Source organism: Vipera berus (assembly GCF_964194415.1).
Source record: "Vipera berus genome assembly, chromosome: 6".
NCBI lineage: Eukaryota > Metazoa > Chordata > Lepidosauria > Squamata > Viperidae > Vipera > Vipera berus.
Window position 1 is genome coordinate 5,891,179 of NC_138208.1, and position 22,236 is coordinate 5,913,414.

At 39.9% G+C, this 22,236-nt stretch overlaps 1 protein-coding gene across 2 annotated transcripts in view; it reads right to left on the reverse strand.

The window, feature by feature from the left end:
* The window catches only part of MAGI2 (membrane associated guanylate kinase, WW and PDZ domain containing 2), a gene marked incomplete at its 5' end in the record, with an annotated part of 567,180 nt that overhangs the window by 111,748 nt on the left and 433,196 nt on the right, over positions 1 to 22,236 (reverse strand). For both annotated transcript variants that reach the window (XM_081331358.1, XM_081331357.1), the window contains 3 exons: positions 4,613 to 4,795; positions 7,739 to 7,860; positions 15,520 to 15,577. In XM_081331358.1, coding sequence (XP_081187484.1) covers positions 4,613 to 4,795; positions 7,739 to 7,860; positions 15,520 to 15,577 — 363 coding nt within the window. The remainder of the gene's footprint in view (positions 1 to 4,612; positions 4,796 to 7,738; positions 7,861 to 15,519; positions 15,578 to 22,236) is intronic.

Genomic DNA, 22,236 nt, shown 5'->3' on the forward strand with positions numbered 1-22,236 from the left:
CAGCAGGAAAATTAACAATACAAGAAGAAGTAAAGGATATGGATATCTCTATCTATCTATCTATCTATCTATCTATCTATCTATCTATCTATCTATCTATCTATCTATCTATCTATCTATCTATCTATCTATCTATCCATCCATCTATCTCTATCTCTATTTCTATCTATCTATCTGTCTGTTACGATCTATCTATCTATCTATCTATCTATCTATCTATCTATCTATCTATCTATCTATATCTATATCTCTTTCTATTTCTATCTATCATCTATCTATCTATCTATCTATCTATCTATCTATCTATCTTCTGTCTGTTTCTCTCTCTCTCTCTCTCTCTGTCTATCTTCTGTCTGTCTCTCTCTCTCTAACTATCTATCTATTTCTGTCTATCTGTCTGTCTGTTTCTATATCTATCTCTATCTCTATGTCTGTCTCTGTCTGTCTATATCTATCTATCTATCTATCTATCTATCTATCTATCTATCTATCTATCTATCTATCTATCTATCATCTATCTGTCTGTCTGTCTGTCTGTCTGTCTATCTATATCTATCTATCTATCTATCTATCTATCTATCTATCTATCTATCTATCTCTATTTCTATATCTATATCTGTCTATCTATCTATCTATCTATCATCTATCTATCTATCTATCTATCTATCTATCTATCTATCTATCTGTCTATCTCTATCTATTTCTATATCTATCTATCTATCTATCTATCTATCTATCTATCTATCTATCTATCTATCTATCTATCTATCATCTATCATCTATCTATCTATCTCTATCTATTTCTATATCTATCTATCTATCTATCTATCTATCTATCTATCTATCTATCTATCTATCTATCTATCTATCTATCTATCTATCTATCTATCTATCTCTTTCTATTTCTCTCTCTCTCTCTCTCTCTTTATCTATGTATCTATCTATCTATCTATCTATCTATCTATCTATCTATCATCTATCTATCTATCTATCTATCTATCTATCTATCTATCTATCTATCTCTATCTATTTCTCTATCTATCTATCTATCTATCTATCTATCTATCTATCTATCTATCTATCTATCTATCTATCTATCTATCTATCTATCTATCTCTTTCTATTTCTCTCTCTCTCTCTCTTTATCTATGTATCTATGTATCTATCTATCTATCTATCTATCTATCTATCTATCTATCTATCTATCTATCTATCTATCTATCTATCTATCTATCTATCTATCTATCTATCTATCTATCTCCATAAGCATGAATTTTGATGGAGCACTACATATAGCATTTATCTAAAGCTGACTTCTTTGGCAAAATTCAAAGTGAAGCCAGTGGCTCTGTTTATAATATTTCACTCTTGATTCACATTAATTAGTTTTCTCACGAACCTAGAAAATCACGAGTGCTGCAATATTTGAACGTCTTATTTCCACCCGAGGCTTATCTGAAGTTTTCAACAGCGTGTAGAAAATACGAGCCTTGCCTCGGTTCAGAAAGAAAGGCAGGCGAAGCTCAGAAGACAGTGCAATAAAACTGCAACCATCTAGGGATTTAAATTCAATAACTCTGAAGTACAAGGAAGAAGTTCATATCAAGGTTTTGCTTAACATAAATGGGAAGATCCTGGCATTATTCTGGCATCGCAGAGAATTCAGACTGAATGAAAATTAAAGTTGAATAAGACAGCAACAAAAAGAATTACAGAAAAAGGACAAGGGAGTTCAATTCTCCGAATAATACAATATTAATAAAAGCTGAAAGCATGGTTCTGAAACTTCCTTTTAGAAATATAAGAATTGTAGTACATCTATAACAAGATAAAAATGACTATAGAATTGTGATATATATGAACCAGTAGAAATACACGGCATCGTCTGAGGCAAAGGAAAAGATTAAAAGATCCTGATATACAGACCAACTCTTTAGAGGAAATAAGGATGAATAATGGATATCAATTAATTAAATCTCAATAATAATAATAATAATAATAATAATAATAATAATAATAATAATAATAATAATTAATAATAATAATAATAATAATAATAATAATAATAATAATAATAATAATAATAATAATAATAATAATAATAATAATAATAATAATAATAATAATAATAATAATAATAATAATAATGAGATGCTAATACAGATTTAGTTCAGCCAATAATACTGAATCCTTCTGGGGCAACAAACGAACTTTGAGAATGAAATATTAAACTGTAGGTATAATTTAAAGAAATAAAATTGCAATTACGGGTAATCCTCAACTGAATTTTATGATCTTGGGGATGCTACAATGGTCGTAAGTGTGAAAAAATGGTCATAAATCACATTTTTCCAGTGCTGTTGTAACTTTGAATGATCACTAAATGAACTGCTGTAAATCAAGGACTATCTGCCTTAGCTTATTTCTGATTAATGTCTCTACATCCACCTCTTACCAGTCTATCTGGTTTGTCTCTCTGCCCAGCTATTATCCCCAGCTATTTATCTCTCTATTATTTATTCATTATATCTAATTTATCGTATATATTAATCACCTATATCATCTATATCTGTATCTTATCTATCTATTTTATCAATCCATCCATCCATCCAATATTCATTCTATCTATCTATCTATCTATCTATCTATCTATCTATCTATCTATCTATCTATCTACATCTGTCTGTCTGTCTACATCTGTCTATCTACATCTGTCTATCTACCTATCTACCTATCTATCTATCTATCTATCTATCTATCTATCTATCTATCTATCTATCTATCTATCTATATCTGTCTATCTGTCTACATCTATCTATCTATCTATCTATCTATCTATCTATCTATCTATCTATCTATCTACATCTGTCTGTCTGTCTACATCTGTCTGTCTATCTACATCTGTCTATCTATCTATCTACCTACCTACCTATCTATCTATCTATCTATCTATCTATCTATCTATCTATCTATCTATCTATCTATCTATCTATCTATAACTGTCTATCTGTCTACATCTGTCTATCTCTCTCTCTCTCTCTACATCTGTCTGTCTATCTATCTATCTATCTATCTATCTATCTATCTATCTATCTATCTATCTATCTACATCTGTCTGTCTATCTATCTATCTATCTATCTATCTATCTATCTATCTATCTATCTATCTATCTATCTATCTATCTATCTATCTATCTATCTATATCTGTCTATCTGTCTACATCTATCTATCTATCTATCTATCTATCTATCTATCTATCTATCTATCTATCTATCTATCTACATCTGTCTGTCTGTCTACATCTGTCTGTCTATCTACATCTGTCTATCTATCTATCTACCTACCTACCTACCTACCTATCTATCTATCTATCTATCTATCTATCTATCTATCTATCTATCTATCTATCTATCTATCTATCTATCTATCTATCTATCTATCTATAACTGTCTATCTGTCTACATCTGTCTATCTCTCTCTCTCTCTCTACATCTGTCTGTCTATCTATCTATCTATCTATCTATCTATCTATCTATCTATCTATCTATCTATCTACATCTGTCTGTCTATCTATCTATCTATCTATCTATCTATCTATCTATCTATCTATCTATCTATGTATCTATCTCTGTCTATCTATCTATCTATCTATCTATCTATCTATCTATCTATCTATCTACATCTGTCTGTCTGTCTACATCTGTCTGTCTATCTATCTATCTACATCTGTCTGTCTGTCTACATCTGTCTGTCTATCTACATCTGTCTGTCTGTCTATCTATCTATCTATCTATCTATCTATCTATCTATCTATCTATCTATCTATCTACAACTGTCTATCTGTCTACATCTATCTATCTATCTATCTATCTATCTATCTATCTATCTATCTATCTATCTATCTATCTATCTATCTATCTATCTATCTATCTATCTATCTCTATCTATCTATCTATCTATCTATCTATCTATCTATCTATCTATCTACATCTTTCTGTCTATCTATCTATCTATCTATCTATCTATCTATCTATCTATCTATCTATCTATCTATCTATCTCTGTCTGTCTATCTATCTATCTATCTATCTATCTATCTATCTATCTATCTATCTACATCTGTCTGTCTATCTGTCTACATCTGTCTGTCTATCTATCTATCTACATCTGTCTATCTATCTACATCTGTCTGTCTATCTATCTATCTATCCATCCATCCATCCATCCATCCATCCATCCATCCATCCATCCATCCATCCATCCATCCATCCATCCATCCATCCATCCATCCATCCATCCATCTATCTATCTATCTATCTATCTATCTATCTATCTATCTATCTATCTATCTATCTATCTATCTATCTATCTATCTATCTATCTATCTATCTATCTATCTACATCTGTCTGTCTGTGTGTCTGTCTGTCTGTCTGTCTGTCTCTCTCTCTCTCTCTCTTTCTCTCTCTCTCTCTCTCTATCTATCTATCTACATCTTTCTGTCTGTCTATTTGCTGGTGCTTTGTTCAGACTAAATTTGCCTATCAGGGGTTGCTTGACCTCTGCAGATGCCCTAAGAAGCTAAATAAATAAATTCTCCCATCACAGGCTTACCGGTTTCCATCTTGCCGTCTTGTGCCGCTGGCCCGTCCGGGATGACGCTCTTGACCTGGAGGAATTCGTCGGGCTCATCCCCACCAATGATGGTGAACCCAAAGCCCATATTGCTTTTCTTCAGAGTTGTGCTGAGGAAGTTGCCTTTCAGCTGTGAGGCATCCCGGGTGAAGGGGGGTTTCTCTACATGGGTCAACAACACAAAGGCAAAGATATGAGATGCTGGGGTCGCCTCGGGGTTGCGCACTCGCGCGCCACACAAGACACACGCGGACGAAAGAGCTGGGTTTCGCGCAGTGCAGCAAAAGCAGCAGCAGCAGGGACAAAGTGGCAATTGTACAAGTCGAAGCAAAGTAAAAAGTGCAAGCATTTGGAGAGAACCAAGAATATTAGTGAGCTGTTATTATTATCATTATTATTATTATTTCTACGGAAAGCTAAAACCATCAAGGGAAGGATTCCTTTGTCTAAAGTAGCCTTCCTTTCGGACTCTTAATGGATATCTCTGTTTATTCAGAGTTGGGACTTTTGGAAAGGTGAGAAATTGGCCAGAGGTGGGTGGGTAAATGGTTACTTCTCAGTTTAATCAAACTAGCTTTGCAAAACAATTGGAATACGGGCTTCTCAATCACACAGAAGGGGGGAGGGGTAAAAACCGCATGCAGACGTTGAGATTTTTGTGTTTTCATCCCCGCAAGTGTGAGTTTTAGTCTCTGGCCGGTTCAATCGTCCAGAATCCACTGTCACAGTGGATCCCTTGAAAGCGCGGCAAATCGTTAAGCCTCGGCTGAGAAACCATTGCTTCACGAAGTGATCAGATCAAGGGAAGTGGTGAAAAATAAAAGCTTGGTTTTCTTTTTTTTTCCGGGTTTGGGGGGGTGGGGTGAAAAGAATTCAACACACTACTTTTGATAAAAGTGCAGCCCAGGTAAACAGCAGCACTCGGACGTACCATACAGCCTGTACATTCCAGCAATGTCCCGCCGATATTGAGATAGGTCGCTCACACTACGAGACCTCTTAGGAGCAAGGCGCGGGTGAACGAGTTTGGGCCTAGGTAAGGTTGATGAGGCGTTGTCTACTGATATAAAGGAGAAGATGCCTCATTCTTTGCATAGAGTCTTAGGTCAATACTTAATCCCTGCACCAATACAGACCGTTCAATCACCCTGTTCCATTGCGTGCATTAACCTAGTCATCGCCAACATACGCATCCTTCATTTTTCCCGCCAAAGAGAGCATCACGTCATCTGGCGCAGGATGGCAAGGAAAGATAAAAGTCCTGCGAGAAAGTCTCTCTCTCTCTCAACTTAAGCTCAACGTGTGAAGTTAAAAAAAAAAAAAGGAAAAGAGTTCCCTGAATGGAGCTCAACTCCTGGTCGACACACGTTCACCCCAATGTTTGTATCCATGTTTGCTCATTGCCTTCTTATTGTAGGTTCGCCGTTCGCTGTGCTTTGATGGCTTCCCACTTAAATGCCAAGCAGATCTGTGTCTCCTTAGCTTTTTCATCCACTGCTACTGTGGTCCATTTACTGTGGAATTAACCCACGGGAAAAACTCTTCCAGGAGACTCTACGTGTATCTCTAGAGCTGTGGTGGCACAGTGATTAGAATACAGCATCATAGGCTAATTCTGCCGACAGCCTGGCGTTCAATCCTGACCAGCTAAAGGGGGAGTCAGCCTTCCATCCTTCCAAGGACAATAAAATGAGGACATAAGATTGTTGCGGCGGGGGGGGGGGGGCATATGCTGAGGTTGTAAACTGCTCAGGGAGGGCTATAAAGCGCTAAGGAGCGGTATATAAGTCTAAGTGCTATTGCTATTATCTCTGCAGCTCTTTTCAAATAACCAAGGCCAGGTAAACAGAGGTGTCTTTTACCAAAGTGCCACATGGTTGCTATGATTTGTATAGATCAAACATTTGATCAGAACTAGGACAAGGGCTAGAAGAAGGGGGGGAACCACCCTTTTTTCCTTAGGTCCTCTAAAATAGAGGTCCCCAAACCTTTGGGCACCAGGGACCGGTTATGTGGAGAGAGTTTTTTTCCCTGGACTGGAAGGGGCGTGGTTTTGTGTGCTGCCTCCATCCTGCAGATGCAGCTTTTGTTTGTTTGTGTGGACCGGTGGCTGGCAAGCTTGTACTGGTCCACAAACCGGGGATTGGGGACCCCTGGTCTAAAACAAATAAATAAACATCCTTAAGGCTGCTCTTGGTCCTCAGATCAGGGTCCCTCTTGTGGACGACTGGAGTTTGGAAAGAATGAATGAACCCCCTTTTTCATGTGTCCGTCTTGGTCCTTCTTTATCTCATCCTCCATGGTTGCAAGTAAAGGAAAAGAGAACGTACACAATTTAGTATCAGTTGTGTACGGAGGAGAACAGGATCCAAAGAACCAACTGAGATCATCCAAGATCCCTGGTGGCAGAGTGGTTAAAATGCAGCATTGCAGGCTAATTCTGCCCACTGCCAGCAGTTCGATTCTCACCGGCTCAAGGTTGATTCAGCCTTCTATCCTTCTGAGGTCAGTAAAATGAGGACCCAGACTGTTGGGGGGCCCCCTGTAAACCGCTTAGAAAGTGCTGTAAAGCACTATGAAGCAGTATATAAGTGCTGTTGCTATCTACCCATTGGAAGTCACTCTCTCCCACTTATTTGCTAAAAAAGACAGTGGAGTTTTGGTGAACCATGTTCACTACATTTTGTGATTTTTGCCTCCCTGGAACTCAACCGTCCTTCTCCAGTTTCATCCGGATGACCCTATTACTATTATTTAAAGTTAGATCTTTCTGCTTCTGCCTAGAAAACCAAATTTTACAGCCAGTTATAGCTTTGTTTTTAAAGAGACCAGAGAAGAGTTTTCCCCCATGTTTGAGTTAGAAAGGCTTACCATGGCGACATTTAAGAAAACTATTTAAACCTGTACTTTTACTCCATTCCTACTGCTTTTGGAATTTTAGGAACCGTGTTCCATTAGCCAAAAATCTTTCAATCTTTTGGGGGAGGGAAAAAATAATAATAGAGGTTTCTTATATTCACATATTCAAAACACCGTTACAGATATCACACAAAACTTCATAGACTTGGTCCCGTCTGGCATGTGTACACTGAGGTGATGGTGTACCTCTGAAACTTTGGGCTGGCATACGCTTGATTCCAAGTTCTGCGTTGGGCATGGTACGCTGTTGTAACTTCCTTTTGGCTTCCAAAACAGGATTTTCAAATTGGGTCCTCCTATTTATGTGGCTGAAAATATAAAGAAACCCATGGTCAACTGGAGTGATCCTTTTTTCAAGAACTGCCTCGTGAAACCTGAATTGACCGGATCTCAAGGAAAAGACCTACTTTCTGGGCCAATTAAAGGAGGGGTGATGTCATCGACGCAAAGGCTGAGAAAGATCTGCTCGCGTCGGTCACGTCGTGGTGTCATGACATCATGACCCAAGCGACAGAAATGAGTTTACCTCACAGGGTGGCACCTTTTACGCCTTAACTGTGTGTCAAAAGGAATTAAGTGTCAATTATGTGAAAGGAGCTAGAAAAAGATCTCAGGTATCAGGGGCGAAAGGTTCACGTGTGAAGGTTCCATTAAAGTACTCCATTGCTGAAAACCTATGTACAGGAATCTGCTCAGCTACGGGCTGGCAACTGATGGGAGTTAGATAAGGTTCAACAGAATTCAAGGGGGATTGCACTTAGTTCCCTGGTGGCTACGTAGGGATTCTAGGCTGATCCCTCTTGTAACTCCACCCCAGGTTTTCCCATTCCTTCTCCTACACATGGAGCATCAACAGCCAAGTGTGGAAATGCAAGTTGCAGGATGGAGACCTCAAGTAAACCTTAGAAAAGACTAGAACGGAGTGGCAAAAAAAAAAAGACTACAGAGAAGAGAACTGCTGTTGCTATCCAGTAGGCATCTGGTGGCTTTGAAAGAAGCTGTTGTATACTTAGCTTGGTTAGAAATATGCCAACAACAAATACACACACACACACACACACACACACACACACACACACACACGGTGCCTAGTTGCTTCCCCAAAATTCTCAAGAGTTGCTTAGTCACCTGTAGTGAGGGAAAGACTTGGTACCAATAACAGGTCAGTTCTTTAATTTATTTATTTTTTTGCAAAAAAGAAAACTAAAATATTGGAAATAACAATCGGGTTGTTATTTGTTTGTCCCACTTATGACCTTTGTAGTACCCCGCCCCCCCATGATCACGTGATCAAAATTCAGATGCTTGGCAACTGACTTGTACTTATGGCTGTTGCTGTGTCCCAAGGCCTTCTGAGTCAATAGAGAAGCCAGATTCACTTAATAACCGGGTTGCTAACTTATCAACTACAGTGATTCATTTAACAACCGAGGCAAGAAATGTTGTAAAATGGGGCAAAACGTACTGAACAAATGTTTCACTTAATAACAGAACTTTTGGCCATGCGTTGAGGACTACTAGCATTATATTTTGTTTGCTATCGGGAATGGCTTTTACCTCAATCTTTCCCTTGAAAATATTTCTTATCAAATTTCAAAGAGCAAAATAAATCAATACATTTCATGCTTAGGCATTTGTGCTCCGTACAGAATTTTAGACCACAGACAGATTGTGGCTTTGGAAAAATCCAAGTGATATCCACAAACTGCAGACCAAAAAAAAAAAAAAGAATAAAAAAGAGGCAGATTAACAGAAAACTATAACCAAATACAAAACATGTCTTTTCCAAATCTCTCTACCCATTGTCATTGTCTGCTCCCGTGCCTGACATCTGTCTAATATTTCTGAAGATTTTATGCTTTGCTTGTATTCTGAATCTTGAAAAGATTTTTTTTTACCTTCTATTTTTCATCCCTTGCATAGAAATAAAATAGGATTCCAAGAGGGATCTTGGACAGTGGTGGGATTCAGCCGGTTCGCACCAGTTCGGGCAGAACCGGTAGCTAATTTTTTGTTGCCCAGGCCCAGAATGGACCTCCAGAAGTGGCATCCACACAGAGAACAGTTGTCCACATATTTGAATCCCACCACTGATCTTGGAGTTCTCGTGGATAATCACTTAAATATGAGCCAGCGGTGTGCGGCAGCAGCCAAAAAAGCCAATGCAATCCTAGGCTGCATTAACAGAGGGATAGAATTAAGACCACATCAAGTTCAAGTACCGCTTTACAATGCCTTGGTAAGGCCACACTTGGAATACTGCATCCAGTTCTGTTCAGCACAATTTTAAAAAGATGTTGAGGCTCTGGAAAGAGTACAGAGAAGAACAACAAAAATGATCGGGGGGTGGGGTGTTGGAGGCTAAATCATACAAAGAACGTTTACAGGAATTGGGTATGTCTAAAGCAGACATGTCAAACTCGCAATGTCACGTGACGTTGCGCAACGTATCGGGACGGTTTTGCCATTGCCGGCAGTGGGTTGGGCGTGGTTTCTGGATGACATGTCCGGCCTGCGGGCTGGCAGTTTGACATCCCTGGTCTAAAGTCTAATGAAAAGAAGGACTAGGGGAGACATGATAGCAGTCTTCCACTATTTGAGAGGCTCCTACCAAGATGGGTGGTGGCGTTGTGTCCGACTGTTTTTCAAAGCACCTGAAGACAGAGCAAGAAACAATGGATGGAAACTAACCGAGAAGAGAAGAGAAGCAACCTAGAACGAAGGAGACACTTCCTAACGGTGAGAGCAATCAACCAATGCAACAGCTTGTCTCCAGACATTGTCAAGGCTCCAACGCTGGAGGGTTTTAAGAAGACATTTGACAGCCATTTGTTTGGAATAGCATGGGGCCTCCTCCACCTCCTCCTAGCAGGGGGTTGGACTAGAAGACCTCCATTTTCCTTTCCAACTCTGTTATTCTATGTCTCACAGGGGCTTTTTCGAGAGGCAACTGGGCTTTCTTGTTTGTGTTCCTTTAAAGACGTTTCGCCTCTCATCCAAGAAGCTTCTTCAGCTCTGCTGAAGACGTGAGTTTTGCCCCATTTAACGAGCCGAAGAAGCTCCTCAGATGAGAAGCGAAACGTCTTCAGAGAAAAACACGAAGGTCCAGTTGCCTCTTTGAGACAACCATGACCTGGACTGACTGAGAATCTCCGTCGGTTTTGAGATCCTGCTGTATTTCTAATGACATTAGAATTTTACCGGATTATTTCAGACCTTGACTGGCGATCCCTTACAGGTTTCTTTTGAAAAATAAACGCTAGAACAATAGCAGCTTGTTCTGAGAAATTTTTTAAAACGTACAATACGGGGAAAGAATGCAATGGTGCATAAATTCCTGGCACAAAATAAAAACAAGAGAGTGCCTGGAGCCCAGCCGTAAATTGTCCACGCTTTTTCCAGGCAGCAATGTTGTTAATTAGGCAGAGGACAGACATCCTACTGGAAGCACAAATAGTATAGGTCTGGGCATCTGTGCACACCTGGATTCACTCCCACCAATGTGCCAGCAATAGTTTCATCAGAAGACAATGCTGTTTCATGCTGGCAACTGCTTTCCATAATTCTGACATGGTATCACTCTTCCAAAGTCTGAGGGGTTGCCCTAAAGAAGGGTGTGTGTGGGTGTGTCAACCTATTCTTCGAAGCACCCAAAGGCAGGACAAGAAGCAACGGATGGAAACTAATCAAGGAGAGAAGCAACCTAGAACTAAGGAGAAACTTCCTGACAGTGAGAACAATTAACCAGTGGAACCACCTGCCACCAGAAGTTGAGAATGCTCCAAGACTGGAGGTTTTCAAGAAGAGATTTGACAGCCATTTGTCTGAAATGGTATAGGGTTTCCTGCCTGAGCAGGGGGTTGGATTAGATGACCTCTAAGATCCTTTCCAACTCTGTTATTCTATTATTCTATTTTTAGAGGGATATTTTTTGGGGGGAATAGTGGCTGGTTTGTTATACATACTTTTAGTTGGGGTTATTTGGGCTCAGGGTGACCAAGTAGAGATCATGGAGTTGTTGTTTTTTTGTGAGACATTTCATCTCAGATACAAGCAAGGCTTCTTCAGCACAATGGTTTGAAAGTGACGATTGCCTTGCAGGATTTATAGTCCATGTGATATCGGGACCTTGGGATGTGGTGGTGGGGATGGGTTGGTTGATGAGAAGGAAGGCATTTTCTTGGGTTGTGGAGCCAAGAAGCTCCTGGTTGATTAAAAGTCGGGAATGTTATCCTATAGAACACTAGCTTTGATCGATGAAATGAACGACTCTTTCATTGATGAGTGTGTATTGAATTGATATTGAATTTTGTAAGCCAACTGGCAACCAGTGCAGCTCATGAGCAGGGGATAAGGAGAAGCACCCACTGCTGTTCATGAGGCTGCATGCCACTCCACTCCATTCTATATTGTCTGTAAGGAACTTTTTTGTAAACAGAAAGAAGAATAAATATATGTGATATGATGAGATAATCATTTTGACTTCTAGAAGCTATTCCCTTCCCTTCCCTTCCATATATTCTATTCTATTCTATTCTATTCTATTCTATTCTATTCTATTCTATTCTATTCTATTCTATTCTATTCTATTCTATTCTATTCTATTCTATTCTATTCTATTCTATTCTATTCTATTCTATTCTATTATTCTATTCTGTTCTGTTCTGTTCTGTTCTGTTCTGTTCTGTTCTGTTCTGTTCTGTTCCATATATTCTATTCTATTCTATTCTATTCTATTCTATTCTATTCTATTCTATTCTATTCTATTCTATTCCATTCCATTCCATTCCATTCCATTCCATTCCATTCCATTCCATTCCATTCCATTCTATTCTATTCTATTCTATTCTATTCTATTCTATTCTATTCTATTCTATTCTATTCTATTCTATTCTATTCTATTCTATTCTATTCTATTCTATTCCATATCGTCTGCAAGGAATTTTTTTATCAACAGAAAAAAGAATAAACATATGTGACCACCATCTGGAATTCTAGAGGGTATTCATCTACCCCTTTGATTTCACTGTCACTTTTGTAAGATCAGAAAATCTTTGGATAACTTGAGCTGCTCATTTTCCTTCCCAACCTACCTGTTTTCAATCTCACTGTACGATAAAAGTGACCACGTCATGCTTCTCTTGAGACTAACGATGACTTCTTAAGTGTATATAGTGGGATTGTAAAGTAGGTTTAGTCCCGCGAAAGAAGTTATCTTAACCCAGAGTTGCATTAACAATTCTCACCCCTTTTGCTCCTTTTCACTTATTTCATTTTCACGATTTTGTTTTTCTGCTTCACTTATCCGGAGGTGGTTTCTGATGGCTGAAATCATGCTGCCAAATGACACTTAAATTCATTTTTTTTAAGGGCGGGGGAAGGGAGCAAAATGTGGGCATTTTCCAGATTTGCACTGGAAAAAAAAGCATTATTTTGCAAAGATGTTTTCAAATCTGCCGCATTCATTTAAAAGACTGAACACTGTGTTAAATTTCCTTGTAGGACGTGGTAAGTCGAAACTTGGTAAGACTTGTGGACTTCCGTTCCCAGCATGGCTGGTTTGAGGAATTCTGGAAGTTGAAGCCCACAAGTCTTAAAGTTGCTCAGTTTAGAGACTGCTGATTTAGATGTGAGTGCTTTTCTGTCTACGATTTGAAGAAAAACATGGGGACAGATGTATTAGGAGATCCAACTTCTGGTAACTTCTTACAACGGGTGCAAAAATCTCCTCAGGGTTCTCTTGCCTTTCAACAGGCATGTTTCCACAAGAATTTTTTTTTAAAAAAACTTAACAAAATTACAAAGAAAGACGAGAATGTGTGCAGAAAAATAATACATGAAATGAGACAAAACACTTAGCACAATAACAGTCTTTTAAATTCAGTTTAGAAAGACGAACAGCCCATTTGTATAACATGTCTCTATGCAGAAATAAGGTAATCATTTCAAATTCAACTCCCAGGGACCTGAAAAACACCCCCATGCTGGTTTCTTAGGAAAAAATACATGCCTTTTCTAGGATGGGTATTTCTCCAATTGGATGCTATGACTGTTCTAGTCTTCACGCATTAGAACAAGGTTCAACAATTTGTCCAACTTTACTGTTTGCAATTTGTGGACTTCAACTCCCAGAATTTATCTATGGAGATTCTCAGTCATCCAGGTTGTGGTTGTCCCAAAGGTGCTTCCCCCTCCCCCCCGAAAAACAACTGGGCTTTGCTTTTCCTTGAGGACGTTTCGCTTCTCACCTAAGGAGTTTCTTCAGATCAGAACTTGGATGAGAAGTACAACGTCTTCAAGGAAAAACAAAGTCCAGTTGCTTTTTGAAAAAACACCTTTGGAACTCCCATGGCTGGCTGAGGAATTCTGGGAGTTGAAGTTCCGTAAGTCTTGACGTTGCCAAGGATGGAGACTTGGCAACTTGAAGACTTCAACTCCAGTTCTGAGAGTTGAAGTCCAGAGTGGCCAAGTTTGGAGACCGCTGCACGAGAAGACAACAGATGCTGATAATCCTTCATTCAAGGTCTACATGGCACAGGATTGGGGTATTGGCAAGAACGCTTGGCCTCCAGTGGTACCTGCCCATCCCATGTGCTCTAATAGGGTGGGAATTCTTGGGGACCCCTCCTTGAAGCAACACTACCGTTGGGGCTCAGAAGACTAGTTGAAGCTCCTGTCCTCTGGAACGGTCTTCTTCGCTTTCACTTCAGAAAGGCATGGCTTGTCACTTGGATTTTGGGGAAGGGGTGATGGGAAATTTCGTTTACTGCCTGGAGCCCCAGCGTTTTGAGTTGGGCGACCATATCGCATAAATAAATAAATAAGATGGGACGATGAGAGGATAAAACTAGGGAACTTTTTTCAGTGGAAAACACGAGGGTCACAGGTAGTCCTTGACTTGCAACCATTCATTTAGTGACCATTTCAGCCCTGAAAAAAGTCACTTTGGACCATTTTTCACACTTAACTGGCATGTATTTATGACCATTACAGTGTCCGGTCATGTGATCACCTTTGGCAGGGGTCCCCAATTCCAGGGCCATTACGGCCTATTCCAGGGGTCCTCAAACTTGGCCACTTTAACACTTGTGAACTTCAACTCCCAGAATTCCCCATCTGGCTGGGGAATTCTGGGAGTTGAAGTCCACAAGTCTTAAGTGGCCAAGCTTGAGGACCCCCTGGCCTATTCGGAAAAGGGCTGCATGAGTGGCGGATCAGCGTGCATGTACGCGCACAGAACTTAAGTTGTGTGAGTGGAGGGCTGGCGTGCATGCACATGGGAGTGAAGCTCAGCTTGTGCAAGTTGAGCTGTGCATGCATGTGTGTGCTCTGGCCCACTGCCTGCGCAAACCAAACTGTGTGCACCAGCCTGCTGCTCACACAGCCTGACTCCCCTTTCCTCTGTCCCAGCTGGGCTGTCAGGTCGCAAAGGTTGGGGATCACTGATCTTTGGTTAACTTCTGACAAGCAAAGTCAGTGGGAAACCTGGTTCACTTGAAACCATGGTGCGGCCTCCCCACAGTGATAAAAAATCATAGGCTTGGCAACTGACTCAAGATATTTGCGACAGTTGCAAAGTCCCGGGGGTCACATGTTGAACTTCCAACAAGCAAAGTCACGGAGGAAGCCAGATTGACTTAACAACCGTGTGAACAATTGCAGTAATTCACTTAACAACTGTGGCAAGAAAAGGTTATGAAACGGGGCAAAACAAGATGGTGAAGAACTATCTAACTTAGCAACAAAAAATCGGGGCTCTGTTATTGTTGTAAGTCAAGGACTACCTCTACAATTTCCCTCCCATTTTTTCAGATTGGGCCCTCTATTTTCTCTTATACCTTAAAGTGTCCAGGGACAACAAAACCCACATTGAGCTGCTTTCTTTTTGGCCTGAAATAGCACACGGGACCTGAACCGCAGTTGATACGAGATGAGCAGGCAATTAATAATGGTTTCGAAAAACTTACTCCACATAATAAGTGCCATAAATGGGATCGTCAATTTTCTCCCAGCCGTAGGGCAATTCTGGAAAAAGAAAAGAAAAAAGGAAGGCTTGTCAAGGCATATATAGCAAAGGACGCCATCGTTTCTACAAAATAATAATAATAATAATAAAAAGGATAGAGAATTGTCGTCAACAGTAGAGGAACGTTAAACCTAAAGCTCAGAACCAATGCTGAATTTTAGACATGTGCCTCAGAAGGGACAATGACTTTGCTGTGAATTGTGTGAGAAACTGACTGGTAACTGCCAGGGAAAATTAAATACGTTTGGTTGTCTCTGCCACAGACAGACGTGGTTAATTTGTGAGCCTCTTGTCCATGGAAATTGGGAAAGCCTTTGTCACTGTAGTATAGGGGTAGGCAACCTTGGCTCTTTTATGACTCGTGGACTTCAGCTTGGAAACCTCTCCCTTTCCCCTCAGCCTGGCTGGCTCAGGAATTCTGGGAGTTGAAGTCCACGAGTCATAAAAGGTTACCTACCCCTGCTTCAGTAGGATAATAGCCCGTTCATACAACACAGGTCTTCTCAGAAATAAGATTTATCCAATCTTAGACATATAGGTAATCCTCAACTTACAACAGTTCACTTAATGGTCATTCAAAGTTACAACAGCACTGAAAAAATGTGACTTATGTGTTGTGATTCAGCGTCAGCCTGTAATATCGGCAGCTGAGTCTGATGATTCTGAAGAGGAGGAGGAGGAGGGGTTTGGAGAGCCTTTGGTATCAGAGGGAGGCTCTGATGCACAGCAGGACTCTCAGCCTGGCCCCTCCCGTCATGTTCCTCCTCAGGCTCAGCCGTGTGAGCACGAGGTATTGGATGTAGATGATTCACAGCTGGATCTATTCAGGGACGCTAGGAGCCGGAGGCAATCCAGCAGAGCAGAACAGAGGATGGCAATGAGGCAACTTGGGAGAAGGCAATGAGAAGCCACGCCTTGGGACTGCTGATAAAAGGGGAAGGTGTGGGAGGTGCTGGTTGCTGAAGGCAACCGTTTGAAGATCTTCTGCTAAAGTCCTGGTCTGTTATTTCTGTTTAACTCTTGTTTGAATGAACTTTTGGTCTAACTCTTGTTTGAACTTTTGATTTCTTTGTAAATAACTTTGGTTGGGTTTTTTCCAGCCTGTTGACTATAAAGAGGGGTTGTCCCTGACATTCAAACAGGGCCGGTCGTAGGCTGGAACAGAACATTATGATTGTTTCTCGCACTTATGACCACTGCAGCATCCCCCATGGTCACATGATTAAAATCCAGATGCTTGGCAACGGACTTGAGATATTTATGACGGTCGCAGTGTCCCAGGGTTGCGTGATCCCCTTTTATGACCTTCTGACAAGCAAAATCAATGGGGGAAGCCAGATTCACTTCACAGTGGTGTTACTGACTTAACAATCGCACTGAACTCTTTATAGCTTGTCAGCTTCTTCGCTGGATGCCTTATTCACAACAATTCTGAAATCAGCAACAAGATTTATTTATTTTGTTAAATTTATTTGCCACCTATCTCACCAGTGAGCTATTGTCCTTCCTTCCTTCCTTCCTTCCTTCCTTCCTTCCTTCCTTCCTTCCTTCCTTCCTTCTTTCCTTCCTTCTTTTCTCTTTTTCTCTCCCTCCTTCCTTCCCTCCCTCCCACCTTTCTTTCTTTCTTTCTTTCTTTCTTTCTTTCTTTCTTTCTTTCTTTCTTTCTTTCTTTCTTTCTTTCTTTCTTTCTCTCTCTCTGTCTCTCTCTCTCTCTCTCTCTCCCTCTCTCTTTCTTTCTCTTTCCTCTATTTAATGACTCCTAGAAGAGCCTCATATCAAAATACCAATTTAATATTTCAACTTTAACGTAATAGCTTCACCTGAGTTTTATTGGGCTCCACAACTTAATATTGCATTCCAATTATATTTAATTAAAGGAATATTACTACTGGTTTTAAATTATTTTTTTCAGACTGCATTCCAACCTTGAGTAAATAAAATCCAAAAGTATTTGCCCAGCGGGAAATGTTTTCCTAAACTCTTTGCTGCAGCTTCTTCATAAAATATTGACCTGAGTATTTGCATTTTGCACGGTACAAAATAAGTTCTTCCAGTTTCCTGCTGAACATGAAGATTACCAGAATGTTGGTCTACATACAGAGTTAATTAAATAGAAATCTAGTTACACAACAGGGCTTCTTCCTTCACTGGTATCTTTGCAAAATGAATTTACAAATTGCAGTAGGCAGGGGTAGAGAGCAAAAACTGCTTAGGGGTGACTACGGGTAACATGATCGCAAAGTTTCAATGTCTAAAGGGGCTGCCCCAAAGAAAATCGGGGTGTCAACCTATTCTCCAAAACACCTGAAGGCAGGACAATGTTACTTGGGTTCACTGGGATGAGAATGCAAACAAGGTCATGGCCTGCTAAAATTTATTATAGAATGTTCCACTCTGGTCTCCCTTTGTACCTTTGTCCAAACTTCTCAAAAACCTCCAGTGATGTAGCACCCACAACTTCTGGAGGCAAGCAGTTCCACTGGTTAATTGTCCTCACTGTTAGGAGGTTTCTCCTTAATTCCAGGTTGCTTCTCTCCTGGATTAGTTTCCACCCACTGTTTCTTGTCCTGCCTTCTGGTGCTTTTGGAAAATAAGTTGACCGCCTCTTCTTTGTGGCAGCCCCTCAAATACTGGAAGTCTGCTGTCAAGTCCCCCCTAAGTCCTTCTTTTCTCTAGACTGGCCATACCCAATTCCCGCAACCGTTCTTCCTATGTTTTCCCACTGGCTTTTAGGTCTCCCAAACCTTTTCTTCCCTTTAATAAAGCCAACCTTCCGTTCAAGAAAAACTACCCACGGAGACGTTTTTCCCCCTGCACAGATTTCTTTTCTTTTGTGAGGGCTGTAAAATAGGACTATCCAGGGCTTTCTTTCAGCTGCACATTATGCAAATTGCTGCCGTCTGACGACAACAATTTCTTTCTTGGCCTCGGCCTCCTGTGGGCTGCGTTTATGAAGCGCCTTTCCTGAGTCATTTTAAGTTCAGAAATTCGGTGAAACAACTTCCCAGCGTTCAGAACGCCAAAAGAAGCAGACCTCCATGGGGTGATTTTGTTCCTCTGATTGGAATCGTTAATACCATCTGCCAAACGTAAACTTCCTCTTGATGGCTCTAAATGCTTTGCTTTCAACAGTGAGAAAACTTTTATAAAATGTTTTATAGATGGCATTTGGGTCCCAAAAAACTGTCCTGTATGTATCCTAACTTACAGCCCAAATGTTGGAGATGTGGTAGTTTGGATGCTACCTATTATCATATATGGTGGACTTGTAGAAATGTTAAAAGCTTTTTGGATTAAAATTTGGTGGAATATTCAAAAGATTTTAAAGAGAAAGATAAAATTTTCTCCACAATTGTTTTTATTGGGTATTGTTATAGATTGTGATACTAAAGAAAGAAATTTGATGTTGAATTTGATAACAGCCGCAAGGCTCTTGGTAGGTCAATATTGGAAGAAAGATAGTTTGCCTACTATAGGAGATTGGACACTTAAGGTGTCAAATTTGGCAGAAATGGCTAAGATTTCTGCTTATCTGAAGGATCATTCACAAGAAAGATACATTTCGGTCTGGAGAAGATGGATAGATTATATTCAGAACAAATATGGGACTAAAAAGTTTCATCTAGCGTATGAATGAACTACAGAATGATATTATTAATATTAGTATGTTTTTATGGTATTTTTATTAGTTTTTATTATATTTTATTGTTATTTTTATTATTAGTATTGTTTAATAATATATTATCTTGCTTTTATGTTATTATTATTATTATGTTTATTTTTATCTTGTTTGTGTTCATGTTAAAGGGGAGTTAAAGTGCATTAGGAACTTGGTTACATATATAGTTGGTTAATGTTATTTAGATTTTGACTGTTATTTTTGTAACCCTGTATTCAGTTCTGGGAAGTGGGGGAGGGGGTGGTTTGGGGGTGGGTTTGTATTGTAACTTTATAAAACTTTTTAATAATAATAAAAAAAAGAAAATGCAAAAAAGGAAGCCTCTGCAGCAAAGAGGCATCTGGTCTTCCTTTGAAAAGTGACACGTTCTGTTTGCGTTTGCAACTTGATTCTCCAGCAATTTACAAATTAGGGTTGAGTTGGAAGGACCACAATCCCCCTCCCTTCCCCTATCATTCTGTAGGTTTTCTTACACCAGGATGTACAGGTGGTCCTTGACTTACAACAGCTTCTTTTGGCGACACTTTGAACTTACAACGGCGCTGAAAGTAGTCCTCAACTTACAACAATTCATTTAGTGACCATTCAAAGTTACAACAGCCATGGAAAAAGGGACTTATCGTTTTTCACACTTAAGACCATTGCAGCCTCCCCAGGATCAGCTGACCCAAATTCAAACACTTGGCAGCTGACTCACTTTTATGACCGATACACTGGCACGGGGTCACGCGATCCCCTTTTGTAACCTTCTGACAAGCAAAGTCAATGGGGGAAGCCAGATTCTCTTAACAACCCCGTTACTAACTTAACAACTGCAGGCCCGTGAGGCAAGGAAGGTCGTAAAACAGGGCACAAACTCACTTAACAAATTTCTCTGCTTAGCAAAATAATTTTTGGGCTGAGTTGTGGTCGTAAGTTGAGGACTACCTGGGTGTCTTGGTGGATCGTAAGATGAACATGAGCCAACAATGTGATGCAGAAGAAAGAAAAAGAAAGAGACAAAGAAAGAAAGAAAGAAAGGAAGGAAGAAAGGATAGAAAGAAAGAAATGGAAGGAAGGAAAAAAGGAAAGAAAGAAAGAAAGAAAGAAAGAAAGAAAGAAAAAAGAAAGAAAGAAAGAAGAAGGGTAGAAGAAAGAAATGGAAGGAAGGAAAAAAGAAAGAAGAAAAAGGAAGGAAGGAGAGAAGGAAAGAAAAAGAAAGGAAGAAATAAAGAGAAGAAAGGAAATATAGAAAAAAAAAGAAAGGAAGGAAGATAGAAAGAGAAGGAAGGAAAAAAGGAAAGAAAGAAAGAAAGAAGAAAAAGAAGGATGGAAAGAAAAAGGAAGAAAAAAGAGAAGGAAGGAAAGAAAGGAAAAAAGAAAGAAAGAAAGAAAGAAAGAAGGAAGGAAGGAAGGAAGGAAGGAAGGAAGGAAGAAAGGAAGGAAGGAAGGAAGGAAGGAAGGAAGGAAGTAAATTGAGGATTATCTGTAATTTTTTTCATCATCTATTATTAATTCAAGTTGCTGCTTTGTCTTTTGGAGGGACGATATAAAAAAATAACACACGAGCCCAGATTGTGTCCCTGTGGGTGAGGGGCTATGGAAACTACATCTCACGTCGTGCTCTAATGCAGGGGTCCCCAACCCCCGGTCCGTGGACCGGTATTGGGCTGCGGCATGACAGCAACTGGTCCGCACAAACAAGCAAAACCCCATCTGCGGGATGCAGGCAGCACACAAAACCACACACCCTCCTGTCCGTGGAAAAACCTCTCTCCACGGAACCGGTCCCCGGTGCCCAAAAGGTTGGGGGACCTCTGCTCTAACGTACCTTCTATAAGGACACACGAACCCATCTCCTAAGACCTCATCTGATAAAATACCTGGGAAACACTGATTTTTCCTCTTCTCGGATCAGTTTGATATACTCTCTTGAAAGGTGAGCTAAATTTCGTTATATTGTCTACAAAATTTGGCAGATTTGATGGCCCACTGACAATGCACCACAAACTGTAATATACTAGCTAGTCTTTAAAAAAAACACGTTTTTAATGCTTCTTATTTGTACTGCTGGTCCGGGACCATAATAATAAAAATATATTATTATGACTTCTTCAACTTATGTATTAACATGGTGTTTATATTTTAAGGTATACAAGTGTGGTAGAAAAACACGCAAAAACCACTCCAATTGGCCTAGTGCTTTATGTCAAATGTTGTACAGGATTCAGCGACACTTTCGTTTAAAAGGTCCTCGAAAATCGAAACCCTTACTATACCCATAAAGTGGCGTTCTTTTTCTCAATATAATTTGACTTTTGACAAGCAACTAAGATGATCCAAGGCCTGGAGGCTAAAACATACGAAGAACGGCTGCGGGACTTGGGTTTGGCTAGTCTAAAGAAAAGAAGAGATAGGGGAGACACGATATCAGTCTTCCAGTATTTGAAGGGCTGCCGTAAAGAAGAGGGGGTGTGTGTCAAACTAATCTCCAAAGCACCAGAGGGCAGGACGAGAAATAATGGTTGGAAACTGATCAAGGAGAGAAGCAGCCTAGAATTAAGGAGAAACTTCCTAACAATGAGGACAGTTAAACCAGTGGAACAGCTTGCCTCCAGAAATTGTGGGCGCTCCATCACTGGAGATTTTTAAGAAGCGGCTAGACCAGGGATAGGCAACCTCGGCTCTTTTATGACTCATGGACTTCAACTCCCAGAATTCCTGAGCCAGCTATGCTGACTCAGGAATTCTGGGAGTTGAAGTCCATGAGTCATAAAAGAGCCGAGGTTGCCTACCCCTGGGCTAGACAGTCACTTGTCTGATATGGTCTAGGATCTAGGTTCTCCTGCTTGAGCAGGGGGCTGGACTAGAAGACCTCCAAGGTCCCTTCCAGCTCTGTTCTATTCAAAGATTTCTTATGCTAAATCGTAACCCCATAAAACAGAAGCTAATTCAGAGATTACGTCAGAAAGTTTTTTCTAAGTGTCTGCCTGAATCACC